At 37.8% G+C, this 19,561-nt stretch overlaps 2 protein-coding genes across 9 annotated transcripts in view; one reads left to right on the top strand and one right to left on the bottom strand.

The window, feature by feature from the left end:
• Nucleotides 1-811: 811 nt before the first annotated feature.
• CCDC59 (coiled-coil domain containing 59) lies at nt 812-4,753 on the bottom strand. Its single transcript, XM_044454893.1, has 4 exons — nt 4,423-4,753; nt 3,520-3,745; nt 2,466-2,565; nt 812-1,184 (listed from the first exon to the last, which is right to left on the bottom strand). The coding sequence occupies exons 1-4, from the start codon at nt 4,601-4,603 to the stop codon at nt 1,023-1,025; spliced, it is 669 nt and encodes a 222-aa protein (XP_044310828.1). The 5' UTR covers nt 4,604-4,753; the 3' UTR covers nt 812-1,022.
• Nucleotides 4,615-19,561, top strand: part of METTL25 (methyltransferase like 25) — an 84,563-nt gene continuing 69,616 nt past the window's right edge. For 5 of the 8 annotated variants that reach the window (XR_006417075.1, XR_006417076.1, XM_044454889.1 and 2 more), the window contains exons 1-3: nt 4,615-5,122; nt 8,813-9,001; nt 13,412-13,518. Coding sequence is in view for 6 of the 8 variants with exons in the window: in XM_044454889.1 (XP_044310824.1) it covers nt 4,834-5,122; nt 8,813-9,001; nt 13,412-13,518 (585 nt within the window). In the remaining 2 variants the exon portion in view is untranslated. Of the gene's footprint in view, nt 5,123-8,812; nt 9,002-9,043; nt 12,204-13,411; nt 13,519-19,561 lie in introns of those variants that run through there. The other 3 variants (XM_044454888.1, XM_044454890.1, XM_044454892.1) reach the window with 3 other exon arrangements.

Below are 19,561 nucleotides of genomic sequence, written 5' to 3'. Positions count from 1 at the left end.
TAATGTAAAATCAATTATACTTGTGCAGAAGTTGCTGGAAAACATGACTATATAGCAGTGCTGCCTTCAGGGTTATCAATCTGTAAGCAGTATTTTCTGAACAGTTCCTTGAAACATGGTTGACGGACACTTACTGCATTCTGTATCATAGTGCATCAACCTCATTAATATCAAACAGCTGATTTTGCAACTTAGAGACCAGACTATAATGTAGATTTTAGGAGGCAATCCATCCTGTTCCAGTGATTATATGAAAACAGATAGTTATACGTAACAATATCAATGTTAGATTGTTGAGACACCCTCAGTTTCACTGTGATGTTTTAGTAGCTCCATTTAACTCTGAGACACACATGCAGTTCATATGTCTTGCCTCACATCCTTGCTCAGGATTATCACCTGAAAAGGTCAATTACAATTTTGAAGCTGCCAAGATAGCTAAATGCTGAATTTCTAATTGGCATATATTCTTTTTTCACTAATGAACTGGAATGTTTTCTGCAGAAAGGTAAAGCACAGGAAAATTCTCCATTTTCTATAACTGATGGTTCTTTAACATGAATTCTAGGGAAAGAAGGAAATTTATGCCCTGAAACTGTTAGCAAACAATGACCAGGAATGCAGGAAAGTTTATCAGTAAGATGAGCGATAACTGGATTTAAAAACTAGTACAATGTTATGCAGGTTAATCCAAAAGAAAAGCCTACTCAGTGCAATACTTATTACTGCAAGGTAAATCTGTTTAAGATTGCAGCCTAGCAGCATTAACTCAGAGATTTTAACTGAATTCCTTTAAAAAAAACACATACAATTCAGAAAAAAATGCTTTAATTGTAAAATATAAAAACAAGACTATGGCACCAGGTGCACATTTATACAGAAAATGAGATTTTGCCAAGAGATTTTTCTCTACTACCCAAAAAACACTTTATTTTAGAAAACTGTAATAACAGCTGTTATTCCCAAACTAAAGTGCGGGGGCGTTTAATTTCAAGACATCTTTGTACTTGCATAAGAAACATTTATGGGTTTTGCTGTATTTTCTGAAGGAGGTACTCCATTTGTAAGTTTAGATTTGGCTGTCCCTTTCTAGTTCTTTTACTCAGTATCTTATACGCTTCCATTTTCTTCTGTTTGTACAGCTTCTGAGCTTTTTCTCTTTCTTCTCTCCTTTTTCTGGCTGCCTGAAATAAAAACCCTGTTTATTAAAAATAAGTACATTTCCTTTTCACTCCAATTAGCATTTAAACATTGTTTGATTCTTTTTTCAAATGCAGGCTGCAGCAACTTTACAAAATGGTAGATAAAGAAATTGAAAAAAATAATGCAACGTAAGAGCTAATTGGCTTGCACTGAAAACACAGAGTGTAGATTGTAGAATTGTGTGTGTGCAGCTCAGCTGATTATATATTTGTGTATATTGCTGCTGAGGTGCAGCTTACCAACAGTGACCATTATTGATAAGCTGTAAACTTAAAACTAGGAGAAGCAACAGTTTTCATGTTATTTGAGGCAAATATTGCAGTCTCTTTCCCCTTGCCTTTTCTCAGTCCTTAAGCAATCCAACTGCAAGTCCCTAGGAAGAAGTTTTGGTTACCCTTAAAAAATGGCTTCATGGGAACAAGTGAGTTCTAGTGGTCCTCTTGTTTCCTTTGCAGAGTTTGGGTTTGGACATGTAGCAGGATTCCTCATCCATGCTGTACACCTTCATTTGGCTTTTGAGTCCACCTCCATCAGGTAGCAGTAGCCAATCCACCTATACATCATCCTCTACTAAAGTTCCATTATTATATTATTGCATTACATTTCCATACTGCCCATAGCCAAAGCTTTCTGGGCAGCTAACAACATTTTAAGTCACTCATCCAGAATTCAACCAGACCCGAACCATCAAGATTAGGCAGGATCAGGCACTTCAGGCTATATGGAAGCTATAGTCCAATAGCACCACCCTCCACTTCTGAGTTCATCTTTGATCCACCAGTACCATTTCCAAGTGCTACTATTGAGCTTATCAGGAATTTAGCTGGCTAGAACTAGGGAGTGGTGTTAGGTGGGCATTGAACTCTTATAAAAATTTCCTTCTCTTACAAATTTAGGTTTAAAAGTACTAAAACACAGCTTTATAGTACTTTTTTTTTAAAGAGTACTTTTTTAAAAGTACTTTCTTCCAACACAAAAGTTATAACCAAATGCTAAAACACTGAAAGGTCTGTTATGCTCTTTCCCCATGATGGAGTTAGTTAAACGTCTTATGCATTAAAAAGAAATACTCTGAAACTTGTGTACAATGAAATTCTAAAGTTCATACCAGGACACATTATCAATCTCTAGAGTGCTGGAGAGTAGGCTATCCCTCCACCTAAAAAAAGTGGTTAATTCTTCCCTTCTATATCCTGAAGTGCTACTAGTCCAGATGTAATTTAAGAAAGTATCAATATAAAGCTGTTAAGCAATTAACATACCTCTTTTTTCTCATCTTGTGCTGCCTTTATTTTCTCATAATCTAATTTTGCTTTCTGGTTTGAGGTTTTCATTTTAGGTTTTCTCTGAATAACACTGGACCTGGGTTAACATACACACATCTGGAATTAAAACATGCTTTTGGATTAGTATAATTATACTCTGACTGGGTTCAGACAACACAATAACCCACACTCAAGGGTTGAGTGTGAGTTGTTATTAAATCATGAGCTATTGTTGAAATATGGGTTATCATGTTGTTTGGATCCAGTTCAGATAACAAAGTAGAGTGAACAAACCACCGTTCACAACCAAACAACAAATAATGGGTTCCCTTCATAGGTTGTTTGTAGTTAACCATTTACAAACAAGCAGTTCTTTCTTATTGTGCCTTCTCCGTTATTTCATTTGTACAATGTCATGCTCAGCCATGTGGAACATGGCTTAATCAGACAGGGCCTTTAAGTGTGTAACTCTGTAACAATGCATACTTTGTAAGCAGAAAGCCCCAAGCTCAATCCCTGGCATCTTCAGGTAGGGCTGAAAATCTCATGCCTTGGAGAGCCACTGTTAGTCCATTTAAACAGTACTGAGCTAGATGGATCAATTATCTGATTTGGTATGAGGCATGTGCTTGTTTCTGTTGGAATGTTAACTGGAAAAAACATTTGCAAACTACTTAAGAGAACAGTTGCTTTTCTAAAACTCACACTATCCAGAATAAACCTCTAGGTGTGAAAAGGGGGGAAAAAAACCCTAAAGATACAGAACTCTAGTGGCAGACACCGAAAGTGGCATGGTTGTGTTAAAAGCATTTCAAGCCAGAATGTGGGGAATTGTAGGCTGCTTTTATATGTAAACATGCCTAAGATTGCAGTCCAGACTATTTTATTAGCTGTTATTTCATTTTCTGATTTAATTTCAGGAAAAGATAAAGTTTAGTGAGCAGAAGAATTCTGAATTAAACTACTAAAGTTCCACAAAAATGAGTCCAAGAAGAACAAACAATGATCACATTTTAAAATGAAAAACTGCAGCATTAAACAAATGTCTTACTTTGGTGGTGCAGTATCCTTTCCTTCCTGTACAACTGGACCATTATTTTTAGCCCTGCGTTGCTTCTTAAGCATTTCTTCTTCAGCTAAGTAAAGATGCTTCAAGTGTTCTGGGTACTTGTCTGTGTAATCAATATTCTTTTGAGACTTGGCATTGTTTACCTTTTTCAGTAATTTTTTGTAGTCATGTTGAATTTTTTGCTTTCTCCAGAAGGCAAAGCCTTGACCTGAAAACATCAGGAAAAAACCCAGTTTGAGTCATTAACCAATTTGACATCACTCTTCATTAAATGTTTTCTTTCAGACCCACACTGAAAGAATGCTACTATCTGCTTTGAAGAACTCCAGCTAAAAGAAATAGAAGACACTTATGACCGTACCAAACCAACCAAATAGCTATATAATATTATAAAACAATTTTATGGTTCCTGGGTGAAACTTATGAAACTTCTTCTTTTCTTCACCCAACTATAAATAAAGGGCACACAAGTGCTCTTTTAGGCAAATTGGGAAAAAAGTCCCACCATTGTCTCAATTTGGCATTCATGATCAAATACGTCGGATTTCAAACTGATTCAATACGGACTGCCAGAGGCACAGAAAGCGCATCTTCAATTCTATTCTAAAGCAACAGTGCTTCCAGTATTTAATGCAGATTGGCGGAATGCTGGTAGTTCTAGAACTTTTTCCCTGTCTAAAGATACATAGCACTGTGTCCTTAACTGGAATAAACTCCATTATACCATTCAAGTTTCAGGTTATAGCAAGGGGGCCACAGGACAACGAGGCACACACAATGTTGGGGCAGTAGAAGATGCCAGCAGCTCCAACAGAATTACCTTGAGAAAAGACACATGGCTGGAGAATTAGACTGAGCGCCGTTCGGTCGCCCTGATCCTCTTACCCTCCTGAACGCTCCCCCTCAGACGACGCGGGTCCCGTCTCCACGACTGTTTCCGGCTCCGGAGAGCCTGTGACTTCTCGGTACCAGCATTTCTCTTCGGCTCCGAAGCACTCCTCCAACTCCTTCCCACCGGCGCCATCAGCCAGCCACTCCGCTTCCTCCGTCGCGCCGCTGGCGTCATCAAAACAGCGCTCACGCCTTCTTGGACGCAAGCGCGACCCACCGCGGGAAATCACGGCCGTTTCTTTTTCGTCGGTGCTTGATTTACTTTGCCTGCTCGGGTAGCGCATTCGACCCTGCTGTGGGCGGGGCGGGAAGGCAGGCAGCCTCACTCGAACGCCGAATCGTCGTCCCAAGCGTGCGCCCGCGCTGTTTCTATGCCGGGCGCGGCGGCTCGCCGCCCTACTCGCAATGTCGGGGCGCGCGCCCGAGGCTTCCCCGTCTTCCTCCGGGACGAGGCATCCTTTGCCCCCGCAGCCGTCAGCGGAGACGGTGGCTGCCCGAGTGCGGGCGGTGGCGCAGTTTCTGCGGCGGGTGCTGCCGCTTTGCCGGGCTCACACAGTGGAGTTTTACACGCGAGGCCTGTGGGAGAAAATGGTGGCGCTTCCCCCGGAGACGGTGCTGGAAGCGCTGAGCGGAGAGAGGCTTCAGCAGCTCCTGGAAGAGCCGCCTCCACAGCGCCCTTTGGAGGAGGCCGCCGGTAAGAGCCGCCGTGTGGTCGAAGATGTGGGCGCCGGCGCTGGGGCACCCTTTTCTTTCCATCTCAAATTCGTAGCCTCCAAGTGTGTAGGACGGACGCCCATCGCTCCCATCTTGCAGGGATTGATGTGGGCTGTGGTCCCACACTTGGGGTGAAACCAGCACCGTAGGGCGCTGGTTTCAGCCAAAGGCTCGTGGGACTGCCGGGGTGGCCTGAGAAGGGGGCACTAACATTTCTTTAAAAAAACCCCAAAAGCAAATGAGAACAGGAAAATGTATGGTGACATATTTCCTCTGAAATGATCATCCTTGTTTGGGAAATGATCACTTGCACGCACACGGGTGTAGAGAGAAAAGGATGGTAAAAAGGGGTGTTCGATGGCTGTGCACGGAGGCGATACACTTGTTGGTGATAGTCTGCAGAGGGCCCATTTACCAGACCAGTTCAGGGACATAATATAAGAGGGTGTGCATGTGTCCTCCATGCACTGGTAGAGGGTGCTGTGCCCCCTTGTATGATAGGCATCTGTCACAGAATGAGTCCTCCACACTTACTTAGGTGTGCATGGAAATGTCATTCTCACACGTTTTGCATCTGCCTTATACTGAATCACACCATTTAGCCCAGTAGTACTGATAGTGTCTGGCAGCAACTGTCCAGATTTCCTGCCCTATGTCAAGATGCTAGGGATTAAAATGTCCTGTGGAGAAACTGGTTTTGCTTTAGGGGAAGCAGGAAGGATAGGAAAACTTCAGGCAGAGCAATCTCAGTCCCCTTTGCTGTCCTGTATGAAGCTTTGTGACTTATCAGTGCTTCTACCAGAATGCAGGAAGTATCAAGTGTCACTGTAATTAAAGTATTTCATCTGATTTTCTTGCCCTAGCAAATGAAGTGAGCACAAGGCAGGCTTGTGGGCTGAGCCTCTACTTTTCCAAGTTGGCAGAGAACAGCTATCTCTTCTATAATGTCTTGTTGACTTCTCTTTGCATATAATGACTATAGTAACAACCTTATATACATTGTTGATTTCTGATAATTTTTTGAGATCAGCATCCTGTTCCTTAGCTTTGGTTGATAAAGAACAATTTTCTCAGTATGCTTAAAGAGTTTATTGTCACTGTTGCCTGCAATTTAGTTTTCTGTTTTATTCTAGTAGGAATTATGGGTGCTCTGCTTCTATTCTAACTGTAAATTGGAATCATAGCTTAAGTATTGGGAATTAATTAAAGCTGAAACTGCCTCCTTGCATGTTTTTTTTTTTTAAAGCAAAAACAAATAACAGCTTTTGTTTCACAAAAGTACAGGAAATTCATTCCTTTACAAATGTAAGATTTCAGGATATCTAGCTACATATTTGACTCTTATTAATACATGCATTCTGTCAGGTTCAAACTGTGACACTGTCTCCACACATCAGAACTCACAGCAATAATGGTCAGAGGTGATTTGCATCAAACTTTGAAGTAAAGTGATTAGTCCGGTGCATTTTACTTCATTGTGAACGTTAACTTTACATTTTCCTAGGACAATTGCCTCTGTTTTGTTTGAATATCAGAAATGAGCCAGCTTGCTAAAAGATTTTGCATTCCATAATCTAGACGTGCATTGTGCTTGAGTGTTCTCATGTTTTATATATTTTTTTCTTATTCTGGCCATGATTGCAAAAAAAAAAAAAAAAAAAAGAGATAAGCCAGAATTGCTGAGAATTCTGACATAACAGGTTTGTTTCTTTCGGCTGTCTTCCATTGGAGCTGAAATATTGGTTTATTCAAGAAGGCTTTTAGTCTATAAATTGGTTTGTTGGATGCTTTTTATTTTGTAGTTATGCTTTCATTTTGTTTGGATTTTTATTGTTTTAATCCATTTAAACTGCAAGCTCTTTTGAATGCAGTTTTTGGTAGAAGGGTAGTGTAGAATCAGATTAAATAAATAAATGTTGCCATGCACTATCTGATCATTTCTGCTTGGCATCTCCTGCAAGCAGAAGCTAAAGAACATGCCATTGATAGAAAGTACCATTCTATCTGAACCTGAACTTTTAACTTGTTTTCCCTGTGCAAACCAGAGTTTGAAGCCAGAGTTTGAAGTTAGCTTCTCTTGTTTTTAAAGGAATGGCAAGTCAGATTCTATTATATTGCTGGTCACTGGTTACTTTAGGTTGCCATGCATTGCGGCTGTTGGTAACCTGTATGAGCATCCAATAGAGGTCAGAGGCACTGCCTTCTGTTGCCTTCTCACTGCTCCCATCCTCTGAAAGACATATGGACTCTCTGCTCCCAGCACTGGCTCTGAGGTCCATCTTGCATCTATAGCTGACATGGAAAGAACCATGCTGACTATGAAGACAGAGGGAGAGTGCTCCAAATTCAGAGTCCTAGTTCTGACAGAGCACTTTTTTGAGGTTGGAACTGGGACACTGAATTATCCTATGACCACCTAGACCACATCTGGTAGCCATAGGATTGAGTCACTTAGCTTCATCCTGCTGAAGGAGCCAAGTGGGGAGCAATCACATCGCAAGGTATGTCTGTTACTGATGCAAATTCTGACTTCCAATTTTGTACAAATGTGACTTCTGTTTTAGTATTTAACTTGTATTTTGCTTCATGGTAAAGAAAATAGTAAAAACAACAGGGAAGCATTCTAGTGAAAAAAAGTAGTCTATTTATTTAATTTCTGGTCTACCCCATTAGCCATACAGCTCCCTAGGTGGGTTATAGCAACAAAATACAAAATAAAATGCAGACTAGATCACTATATCAGATCACATATTCCATGTCTGCTAGGTTATCTGCTTAAAGTGTTCAAAAGTTGTACAATATTAAATAAAAGATGACATATGGATTGATTGATCAGGAAATAATCATTCAGTAGATTTTGGGGGCAAATGTATTTTTCTTGAAAGCCAATAAAGTTGGAGGGGGAGTTTTGTACATACGGGCTGTGTGCTTTATGAAGTTAGGAGCCACAGGATTTTGAATCCTATGACTCTGCATGGCTTGGAGTTCATCTACACCTGCTCCCATGTCATGTTCCAGCATGATTGCTGACAACCAACCTCCTGCCTTCAGTCCATTGATATCCCAGTTTATACAACAAGAGCATGTAGAGATTGGTTGTTACTTTTCCCAGAGTAAATATATTATTTTAGATTTACTAATTTAGTAATCTATGTTCCATATAGTGCAATGGCAGGCCATGTTACTGTGATCTTATACTGCTGACTCAACAAGTAAAGTGTACTAGGATATGAAAGGATGAAAGGGCAGGTTCTGTGCATTCAAAAGATATAAAAAGGTTCTACAGGTTTCAGCATCCCTTCAGTCAGACATGCTGACTTCATTTCTAAACAAGCATAATATTGCATTTTTAGAATACTACAAGAGCAACCATATCCTTACATTTGCTGCATACATGTATGCTTCGAGTAGGGTGTAGATTGTTTTGATATTCATCTTAAACAAGTAGATTGTCAACAAGACAAAAATAAGCATTGTGAGTCTGAAGAAGAGTTTGGGGAATGGTTGATCTAGCATGCTATGTAGATTCTGTTCAGTAAAATTAGAATATGGAACAATATAAAATCATGTAGTGAAAGCAAGAGTTTCTCTGTGCATATTTTGTTTTATATGATTTTTAAAAAAACCCATTCTATTTTTTATCAGCTGTTTTCCTGTTCTTTCTACACAGATGGCTGTGAGTTTTACAACATTTTCTGTGAACATTCTCAGAGACTGGTCAATGTGAAGGCTTTAGCTCTAGCTGCAAAATACTATTCCATGCCAAACCTTGGAGTGTGTACTCCTTTAGAACAGATGCTTGAAATATTGACCAGGAAACAACAGTCAAGATCTGGTAAAATAACTTTGGAATTTCCTTGTATGTCTTCTTACATCCTTCTGCTCGATATTTACATACTCTTGCTTTGCAGGCACAACAATATTGCTTAATTCATCCTTACATTTGCTGTGTTCTCTTTTCTAAGCAATCCAGAAATATATATTCTTCTACAGGCAGTAAAATCCTATTAAATGTCTACTTGGAACTAATCCCAGCTGTGTTCAGTGGGGTTAATTCCCAAGCTAAGTCTACTGAAGGTTGCAATGTTAATTATCTCTTTGAGTGTCAATAGTGGTACCTCTTTTTTGCATCATTTTAAATTTCAGTAGCCACAGTTTGGGCTGTGTATAAATTCTTATGTAAGCTGCTGAGCAAACCTTACTTTCTTTGAAAAGTACTCACTGTGAATTTGACATGTTAAGTTTCTTTTGAAACTGTACTGGGAGCGGCTGTTCAAAAAATGAAAGTGGTCAAGCTCACATTGAGAAAGCAAAGTGAGTAACGCAGTGCTGTACTGTGCCAATAGCAATGTCACATTTAACATTCTTTACAGCTAGGTCCTTCATTCACAACTTCCCACTCAGTGCCCTTTGTCAGCAGGGAACAATTTAACCTTTGACAACTACAAACTTTCAGAAAATGGTGGAGAGAATAATTAGAAATGGACACATAATTGCAATATAACCTTAAATAATAAAAATAAAACAATTTCATTAAAATTCTTTGTATTTAATACTAAAAGAAAGCTTACTAACTAGAGTAGAATTACTTGGCACTTACTGGTGAGACCAATACCAAACTTCAGAGTTGTAATATGGTATTTTCATATGATCACTGGGGCCTTTAAATGTCAAATGTTTTCCAGACTTTCCTAGATTCATTTCTGTTTTCCAGAAAAGACACATCTGCTAACCATTGAGAAAATGTTCTTGAACAAATTGCATTGTTTTCAAAAAGGAACTTGCGCACAAAGAGGAATTTTACAACATTCAAACATATTGTGCTGAAAATTCTCTTTCATGTGTTTTTTTATAATTTCCCTTATCATAAGAAGAGAAATATGCCTCAGAGATTACTTTGAAGAGCTACATAGTCTGCCTTAGAAATAACTGAAATAGCTTGGAAATATGTTATCCACTGCTAGGATTACATTTACAAAAGTGTCTTTTTCCTCTTTAAAAATAAGTTGCAGCTGTTTCTATATCCCCAAAGATCACTAATGAAACATCAGTGGAGCTATAAAATGCATAAGCATTTATGCAACCAAAGCATCTTTGAAACTGTGTTCCATGTACTAGTTGTTTATATTTGAAGTAATTTGGAGGTAAGAAGTTGAATCCATGAGCCAATTTTGATCCATGTAGTTGAACTTAGGACCCATTGAAGTCCACATGAAAAAATAGTGATGGTGTAATGTAAGTATTTCAGTGAGAATGATTTGCTGCTTAGATATTTTGGATTCAACTCAAGATTATTCTGCAGAAATTTATATTCCCATTTGGGCATGGCATTCGGTATTGACATTTATTTCTTATTGTTGGCATCTTTTGGGCCAAAATATTTAGTATGGTTCCAGACATGATCAGCTGGACTATTAATATTTTTTCTAATACTGATGATTACCCTTTATCCTAACTTGAAGCAAAGCATTTCATTGTGTAGGTTAATGTTATTAATGTGACTATCAAAGAGTGTCTGGGACACCATGGGATGCTCTGGATCTCCTTTTTGCTGACAGAAAGAGCTATAAACATGAAGGAGGAGATCCAGTCATGAATCTGCCCTCACTCCTAGCCACCACAGAAAACTTTTCTTATGGACTGAATTACTTGTAAGAGAAGTTGGAAAGAAGGGGGCATCCTGGAGGGTTGTGCCATATCCTGTGCCTCTCTCGTTGCCTTTCCTCCACTAAGTTGGGCTTAGTGGCATAGGTAGCTGTCTTTTATATTTTCAGTGAAGGAACAGAGGTGATATTGCCTCTGCCTTCCTCATATCCTGCCAGGTTCTTCCTAGCATGGCATAGGGTAGGGTAGGTACACGTTTCCAAATGAAAGCTAATAGAATGCATGTGTGGGTTGAAGTCCACACTTTGACAGCTAGTTAAATGTCACTGTGTGTGAAATTTTATAACCATAATGCCTTTAATAAAATATAATTGTTTCTACAATAATTTTTCTGAACATTCTTCAATAATACAGTTGTGTAAACAGGATTCATAATATATACGTATATAGTTTGCTGATTGTTCTAACTATAACCCATTGTGCTGCATTGGATCATATTCTGGGAGGTTCCTTGATCAGGACATGCAGTGGGGGTCGGGGTGTAGAAAAGCCTTATTTCACATGCAGCCCTTTGGAGCCTAGTCTGTGTTTAGGGAAACAAATCTTAATCAAGCTTTTCTCACATGTATTTCAAAAAAGAGATAGCAACACACACAAAAGACATGGCACACGTTCCTTGTTCATATTTTGTTGATAATATGAATTTTTATGCCATTATTTCTCAGTTGATAAAATCTTTATTGTATGCTGATAGTTTGTTCATACTACCAGATGTTCAAAAGTACATGCCTCTTGAACAGTGGCATGGAAAAATCTCAAGATACTCATCATCACAGTCCAGTTTTCAGTGTACTTTTATATAAGCAAGACTTGTTCAGCATCATTCCCAGCATGTTCTTATTAAAGAATGAATAGAGTTACAGTCTGATTATCAGCTTCTTGACAAGTGACAGGAATATATGGAGTGCAAGAATGAGGCATGAATCTTTTTGTAGAAAAGATTGTAAGCTGTCTATTTTGCAAGCAAGGCTCTTTTTCTGTGACCACCAATGTATAGAGGGGTAGTGCTTATTTCATAAAGTTCTCAAAGATTACTGCCAAAAGTCCAAAGTGAAAAACTGAACCCAGATTTTCCCATCACCGTTTTGCCCTTGAGATAAAGTGATTATGTAAAAATAGAAAGGGAAGGATTTTCATCTTGCCAGAGTGAACAGTCCTTCTCAAGGTAAGGATGAGGAGGTACATTTCTGCACCATGTAGATATGGTCCACTTCAAGAAATAACTTATGTGTTGGTTTTAATGTACAACTACAGTGCAACGAGTGTCAATTTTTGATCCATGTATCCATTATCATTCCACGTATTTTCCTTGAAGGGCTTGATCATTTGCATGAGCTCCAGCAGATGCTCACAAAGGATTGATGTTCTGTATGTGCTTCAAGTGAACATGCATAAATGTGAGTGTTCAAAGCTCCCACTGCCATCTTTGCCAGCACTAGCTTCCTGTTTTCCTGCAATTGAAGGAGCCTGAAACTTACTGTGACAGAAGGAAAAGGAGGAGGTGATGGTGGCAGATTTTTTCTTGGTGAAGATACATAATTAGTCTCACATTCCAGTAAGGTATGCTGGGACATTTAGTCTCAGTGCCCTCATTGGCAGGAACTTGATCTTCCATTGAGATGTTGGAACCACTGCTAAATTTTGAGGGTTCTTGGGGTGGTGTCAGAAGAAGGAAAATTCTGTAGTGAATACTTTGGCAAATAATAGGGGCGTGGACCATGCCCATACCTGCTCATTAGGTGCTAGCTATGATGAACACTTGTTTCCTAGTTATTTGCAGCATCTCTGCTTTCCATTCCAGTGCATCCCTTTTTGCTAGTGTAGAGTCTTACCATTTACTAGAGCAGATCTACATGGTGAGTCTCTTCAATAATATGGATGGCTTTGACACACAAGTGTTTATTAACATCTGATATGTTCTAGTCCTAAACTATGAAGACCAATCTAGTGGGCATATATTATTGTCCTTGATCTGTGTGGCAAACAGACTGATGGGGATAACTATGGGACATGCAAGCTGTGATTATGGTTCATGTGGACCTCTTTTGCTCTTTAAGATCTTTGCTAAACAGAAGTGTCTTGGAGATAGAAATGAAACCTTTGCATTAGAAACATTTTGTCAAGTTGGCTTGTAGCATTATTGATAAACATATTTTGTGGGGGTAAAGAAGTGTGCCAAGGTGTAAATCAACTCATATAAGTATCTAGGCAAGAATTTAAACACCAGGTTCACATAAGAACTATGCTTGGCCAGTTTGTAAATGTAAATAAATTTGTATGTAAATAATGATGCAAATCTCCGAAATGGCATTATATACTTGGTAAAAAGCCACTAATATGATATTTATTCTTGTAATGGCTTTTTTGTTATGAGACTTATGATATACAAGAGTTCTTAACTTTTTACATTTCAGTGGTATAATAATGTGAACATTATCTACTTTATTTTTAAAACAAACCAGTGCAAAGAGAAACTAAAATTTATTGGCAGTTCAGTAAGAATTGGTTCTTCAGAACTCTTAAATAACTAGGTAGGCATTTCCTCAAAATCTGCAATGTTCAATCATCTTTCATTTAATTTAATTGCTTTTTTCTGTTTAATCAGTTGTAGGGATGAAAGCAGATGATTTCATGAATAACAAGAAGTCACACGAAGTACAGTTGATGTCAGAGTTAGTGGATGGCATTGCAAAATACTGTGGCTTAAACCAGGTAAGATTTCTTAAGATTCAGTAATTTATCTTTCCTCTCATGCCAAAAAGTTCAGTCCTCTTTGAAGGGGCTGCTGCCCTTTCCAGAAGCACAAGATTACCAAGAAAACCTTTAGCCTATATTCAGTTCTTGCAGAAAGCAAGTAGGTTTGATCAAACAGTTCTAGAGTCAGAAACCAAACCTCTTGATATTTATTTAGCATATCTATATGCTATCCAGTAATTAGCCCAAATACAGGGTATTGTAGTAATCGAAATGGGAAGCTACCAAATGACTACAGCCAAATTGCCTCTGCCTGGGTGCAGTAGCTGTTGGTTTAAGCTGGTTAGAGCAACAGAGGCTATCTCAGCCTCTAATGACAAAACCAGATCAAGAGGTACCTCTGAACAATGCATGTTCTCTTTTACCACCTCCAATTTGTCTGAACTGAGCTACAGTTAATTAGCCTCACTTAATTTATTACTGTGACCAGGCACTAATTTAACACACCCACAGCCTCATTTAGGACAGATGAAGAAAACTATAGCTGGGTATTATCTGCATATCTGCATATTTCTTCAGCAATTTTTCCTGAGATTGGTCACCCAGAGCAGTTTCCTCCAAGACCTAACCCTAACCCTTCCGGAAGGATACTGTGGTTGATGATAATGGAAGCTGCTGAGAGGTGAAGGTCTTTTTTCTCAGTTAGACTACTGGAACAACAGTTGGCTAAAGCCCTTCCTGTGTGCTACTGTCTAATGAAAGTAATTCATTTTACTGTACCCAATATAAATAAAAATTCTCTGACATATTTACTAATCATATATACGTTTTTGTCACCATATTCAGCCAGCAACAAGGTAGGCTAGGTATTGCTTTTATTCTTGTCAGGAACCTATTGAACTGCTGGAGAGAGATGTATGATCTGAGCTCTTTATTTGTGGAATCATCCCCCGGTTAAAATATGATTGCTCCTTCAGTCATGATTGTCAGATTCATGCATTCATTATGCATGGTAAGTCTTGTGTTTCTGATTTTCACCTCTTGGTGTGGTGTGATAATGATAGTATGATTCTGGAGGCTTGGGGAGCTTATTCAAAGAGTCACTGGAACCTCAGAATACTGGAAGGAAAACAAATCCAATGAAAAGTAAAGTGGAATTCTTGGATATGTGTTTGGGAAAAATAAATAACCAGAGGAAGATTTGGCAAGGGCATGGGAAAAAGAATCAGCCTCTCTTCTGCCCTGCTTTTCTCAGCTCTCCAGGGCTTTGAATGTCTCAAAGGTTCTAGTGTCAGAGCTCTCTGCGGTAGCAGCTGGGTTTGTCCTGCCCATGAAATTGCATTGTGTCCTCAATTTAATACATGTTTACCTTGAAAGTAATCTCTCCTAGCTATTAAAAACCACTGTTTCAGTTAAATGAGAGCCAAAATGCAGAGTTTAAGGAAAGCTTTTTATATTAGATTTTTCAGCGCTTCTCATAAAAATTCCAAATATGTTTAAAATGTAGAGCTATGAAAATTTGCTAAGAAGTAAAAGTAAAAGGCAAGTACTGAGACAATTACAAAGCATGACAAGATTTAGACAACAGGTGTTATTAAAATACAGACAATAGAACTTCGGCTTTGAATCAGTACACACTGAGGCAGTTTAAATTTCACAAACATCAGAAGCAGATGCAGCAAAAAATTTGTGGTTTGTGGTAGCAATTAGTTCCTTTTAGTTAATTTGTAACATGTTGCTTTTGGGTAACTTTGTATCAGGACTTTCATTACCGGAACTAAAACTTATACTAAAGTAGTTTCATGTGTAAGCATTAAGGTTGACTCCATTGTATAAGGAAGACAAGTTCACAGCTAGTGACTAAAAATGACACTATGTAAATATCGTCACTAACTGTAGAAAGGAATCATAAATATATGTAAAATATAACATTTTAGCTCATTATTAGCAAGTCATTAGTACTTTTGAGATCACAGATAAATAATCCTTGCCTTACAACAGTATGCCTCTTTAGGGTGCTGTAAAGACACCTCAGTTTACCAGAGTTGAAGCTGCCCTTAGCTTCACTTTTATGCTTACAATATATAGGCATATTGGGGATGTCATTTTGGAAGGCTATCATTCCTAGGAACGTCCTAAGAACAACATTAACCAATACTGTTGTAGTTAATTGTTATATTGCAAAATTAAAGGGCATGATGTAATATATTGAAAGCTGGTTCCTTTAATAGCTATTAAATTGTTTTGAAAACTATCACAACTGTTACATGAATGATTATAAAACTCTTTAAAGTCCATCTATTCTTTCACTAATAAATGGCAACATTTTGAATGTTTTTGCATTAAGCATGCCTACTTTGAAACAGACAAAGACATCTATGGCACAGGTCCAGTGTCTATACATTATCTATACCTGCATGAGGGCAGCTTTCCTGTAAAGATATCTAAAATTTGACCATTTATTAGAGAGAAAATGGATGGATGATAGAGGAAGGAGCAGCATTCCTACTACCCCGTTTTCTATTCATTATTTCTACACATAAGGGGAAAAATGGAATAGAGCGCATGTAGACAAATGTTACCTCCAGGGACCAGGGATAACATGTAAATAAGACCTTACAGGTATGGCTTAAAGTGACTTTAGGTGTCAGTCCTCCTACCTCTGCAAATGCTTGCCTAATTTACTCTTAAAGTATTGGTGCAAAACAATTTTACACGGCAAATTTTTGGTACCAATTGAAAATTTAGTTTGGATTCATCTTTTCATCTCTGCAGTGAAGTAAGATTGTACAACTTGTTGCAAGAGGGGATGCAGTTTTTCCCAGAGCCTTAAATATATTTCAAATACAATATCATATTATGACTGTTTATAAGCATTTTTTCTGAGATTTTCTGATTGAAAAGGCTCTTTTTATCTCGCAACATGTGCAGGAGATTGCATATTTTAAAAGCAACTTTATTATAAACTTTATTTTTCAAAATAGATGAACATTAATTAGAAAAGTCTAAAGTGGTTGCTTAAGTTGGAAGGCAGCCGGAGAGGGGACCATCCATGATCACAGCACTGATACATTCATTAGTAAAGTGAATGGTTAAAGGAGGCTTGACATAAATGATCATTGTCCACTGGTAACCACTTGGTGTTTCACAGGTGCAAAGACTGGAAGTGAGATGAACCAGACTCTTGTCCCCAGAGCACCTTAATGAGGCTTTCCTGTTAAGTAAACTGTGGTTGACCTGGTATTTTCCTGGACCATGGTCCTTGTCCAACAACCAAGAACCAGGAAATTGAAAATAATAGACAGTAACCAGTTATGATACACCAAACATAGTAAGGAACTACAAAGAAAGGTATCCAAACAAATTGTTTAGCATTAGAAAGACACCAAACTATTCCAAATGAGAGACTTGTAAAATTCCTTCCAGCTTGGTTAACCTGGTTGCTAATACAAATGTGCAAGAAGACAAGAAGGACAAGTTAAATAGTAAAGTGCAAACAAGAAAGAAAGAAAGGAAAGTCCATAGTGCCCTTTTCAAGCCACTTTTTTGGCCTGTTTATATACCTTGAGAGAATGTGGAGTAAGGAATCTTACTTCTGTTCTGGACAAGATGATTAGCTAGTGGAATAAAAGGTGGGTGGCTAATAATACAGAAACATGACACCTCAGTTCGATTTTCTGCTCCACAGACCATTTAGGAATAGAGTATACCTGATTTATGTATGTATTTAGGGTTTTAAAATTATTTATTGCTAAATTATGCCTTGCTGATTAACTCCCAGGCATTTTTGTAGTTTATAAAAAGTTTATGAGATATAAGACATATAAACTATAATATTATTAAAAATCATTAAAACAAAACATAGTCCCTACTAAAATTTTAGTTTTCTTTACTATTTAGAGTCATATTTTTTTAAGAACTGAAGCTTTCAGTTTGACTTGTTGTTAAAGTATTTTGCCTAACTGCATTAAAGTTTTGCCTTGTTGCTTACAAGAACTATATTTAGACATAGTACTTAAACCAATAAAGATTGCATTATGTCTTGGAACTTATATTTTAATAGTTTATATTCAAATTGCCTTCCCAAGTTGAGTCAGTTGTATTTCTACAGGGATTAGCTTTGCAGCATGTTTTATTTCAGTGTGCTAAGCATAACTTTCATTTCACTTTTCAAAAGCAACATAAATGTTCATTAAACATACATAGTTTGGATGTACATAATTTTCCTTGATTAAAAAGTAAGAAATAGTTTGCCAGAGTATTGCTGGCATGTTCACAGACACTAGATGTCAGTAGAATAAAGTATTATTTGAGCCTCAAATATTCTTTGCACAGGAATAGTGAAAAACCTATAGAAGCAACAGCAAAGATGAAAAAAAAAAAAAAACAGATATTTTAAATTATTTTAATATATAGTGTCATGTTTTCATCAGTTTTGGGAAATCGTTTCATACATTCTTCTTGTCTTTACTCTAGATGGATATAGAGTAATAACTAGAGTCTAGATGGGTATGTAATATCTTGGTATAGATATTACATAGTTGAGAGGGGAAAGTATTATTTTTAAACTATATGCATGTGTTTCCTTGGATTTTTGCATATAACCTCCAAGATTCTGGCATAGCAAGATACTCTTTATTTTGCTGATTTTTGGAATATTTATATTCCAAAAATATAAATAAATGTGGATTACTTATTGCTAATATACAACATTTGATTGTTTGAGCCAAAATTCTAGGTTTCCTTGACTAGGCTTGTTTTATGTGCTTGATTCAGACCTTGTTTGTTTGTTTTAAAGTGCTTCGATTAAATATTACAACAAATGGTTTTTAAAATTTAATATTACAGACTTGTTACCTCTTTACATATGGTTTTGTACAATCTGAGCAAAACCTAGATGAAGCATTAGATTAAGCTTTTCTTAAAAGAATGTACATTTACTGCATATGTGATTTTGTAACTACTGATAAAATTGGAACTTTTAGGGAAGTTCAATTTGCTTTCTTTGGCTATACTCTCTAAATGATAGCTAGGGACTATATGTGATAAGGGAACATTACCAGTATTAATGTCTCACTGATAGCAGGTGATCTGTGGGGGAAATCCACTTTCTAGTATACAAATGGTCCTTTGACTAAAAATCACAGATTTGCCCACTGAAGTTCGTGAAAATGTGGGAAACGCTATTGCATGTAGGTGAAAAGTAGATAATTAATTACCCTTGGTCTCATAGGTACCATATTCTCTCCATGATTCAGGATATGAAAAAGTCCTTTTCTACCTTCTTGATCTGCGTAGCAGGCAATGAATGAACATACCAGGCAGAGCTGTGAATACATATGACACCTGTAATGAGGGAAGAGTACATTCAATGCATATTTCATCCACAGACTCACTAGGTGGCCATGGGCACTTCACTGTTCATGTAGCTCTGCTCCCCATCTCCCCTGCATGATAGTGCTGTTGTAGGGTTATTGAAGTTATACGTGTAATGCCTGGATCAGTTTAAATTTGTTGTTTCTTGTTGTTATAGGCTGTCAAGTTGTTTCTCACTTGCAGTAACTCTGTGAATGAATGCCCTCCGAAATGCCCTGTCCTTGACCTCCCTCTTGTAAACTCAAGGCTGTGGCTTTCTCTGTGGAAGCGATCCATCCCATAGTTGGTCTTACTGTCTTCTGCCTTCAACTTTCCTTGGCATTATTGCCTTCTCCAGTGAATCTTGCCTTCCTATGATGTTCCTGAAGCACAGGAGCTTAAGTGTTATCATGTTTGATTCCAGGACAAGTTGTGACTTGATTTGATCTAGGACCAATGTATTCCTCTCTTGGTCTGGGGCAGGGGTCGGCAATCTTTAACACTCAAAGAGCCATTTGGACCTATTTCCCACAGAAAAGAAAACACTGGAACTGCAAAACCTTTTGACATCTAAAATGAAGATAACACTGCACATATAGTTTTTTACCTTTATGCTATGTACAAAAAAAACTATAGTGTGTTGTATTTATGAAACCAATGAACTGCTACAGAGAAAACAATTTTTTATTTCTGCATGCAACAAAAA

Source organism: Varanus komodoensis, unplaced genomic scaffold (assembly GCF_004798865.1).
Source record: "Varanus komodoensis strain SLA01 unplaced genomic scaffold, ASM479886v1 scaffold8, whole genome shotgun sequence".
NCBI classification, from domain to species: domain Eukaryota; kingdom Metazoa; phylum Chordata; class Lepidosauria; order Squamata; family Varanidae; genus Varanus; species Varanus komodoensis.
This window is presented reverse-complemented; position numbering and strand designations above follow the sequence as displayed.

Excerpts from the sequence above, each read along its gene's own strand:
- CCDC59 (XM_044454893.1), bottom strand. The coding sequence starts at position 4,603 with ATGACGCCAGCGGCGCGACGGAGGAAGCGGAGTGGCTGGCTGATGGCG. Across the intron at positions 3,746-4,422 it reads GAGGGGGAGCGTTCAGGAGG|GTCAAGGCTTTGCCTTCTGG; the intron begins GTAAGAGGATCA and ends TGATGTTTTCAG. Across the intron at positions 2,566-3,519 it reads AAGGATACTGCACCACCAAA|GTCCAGTGTTATTCAGAGAA; the intron begins GTAAGACATTTG and ends ATGTTAACCCAG.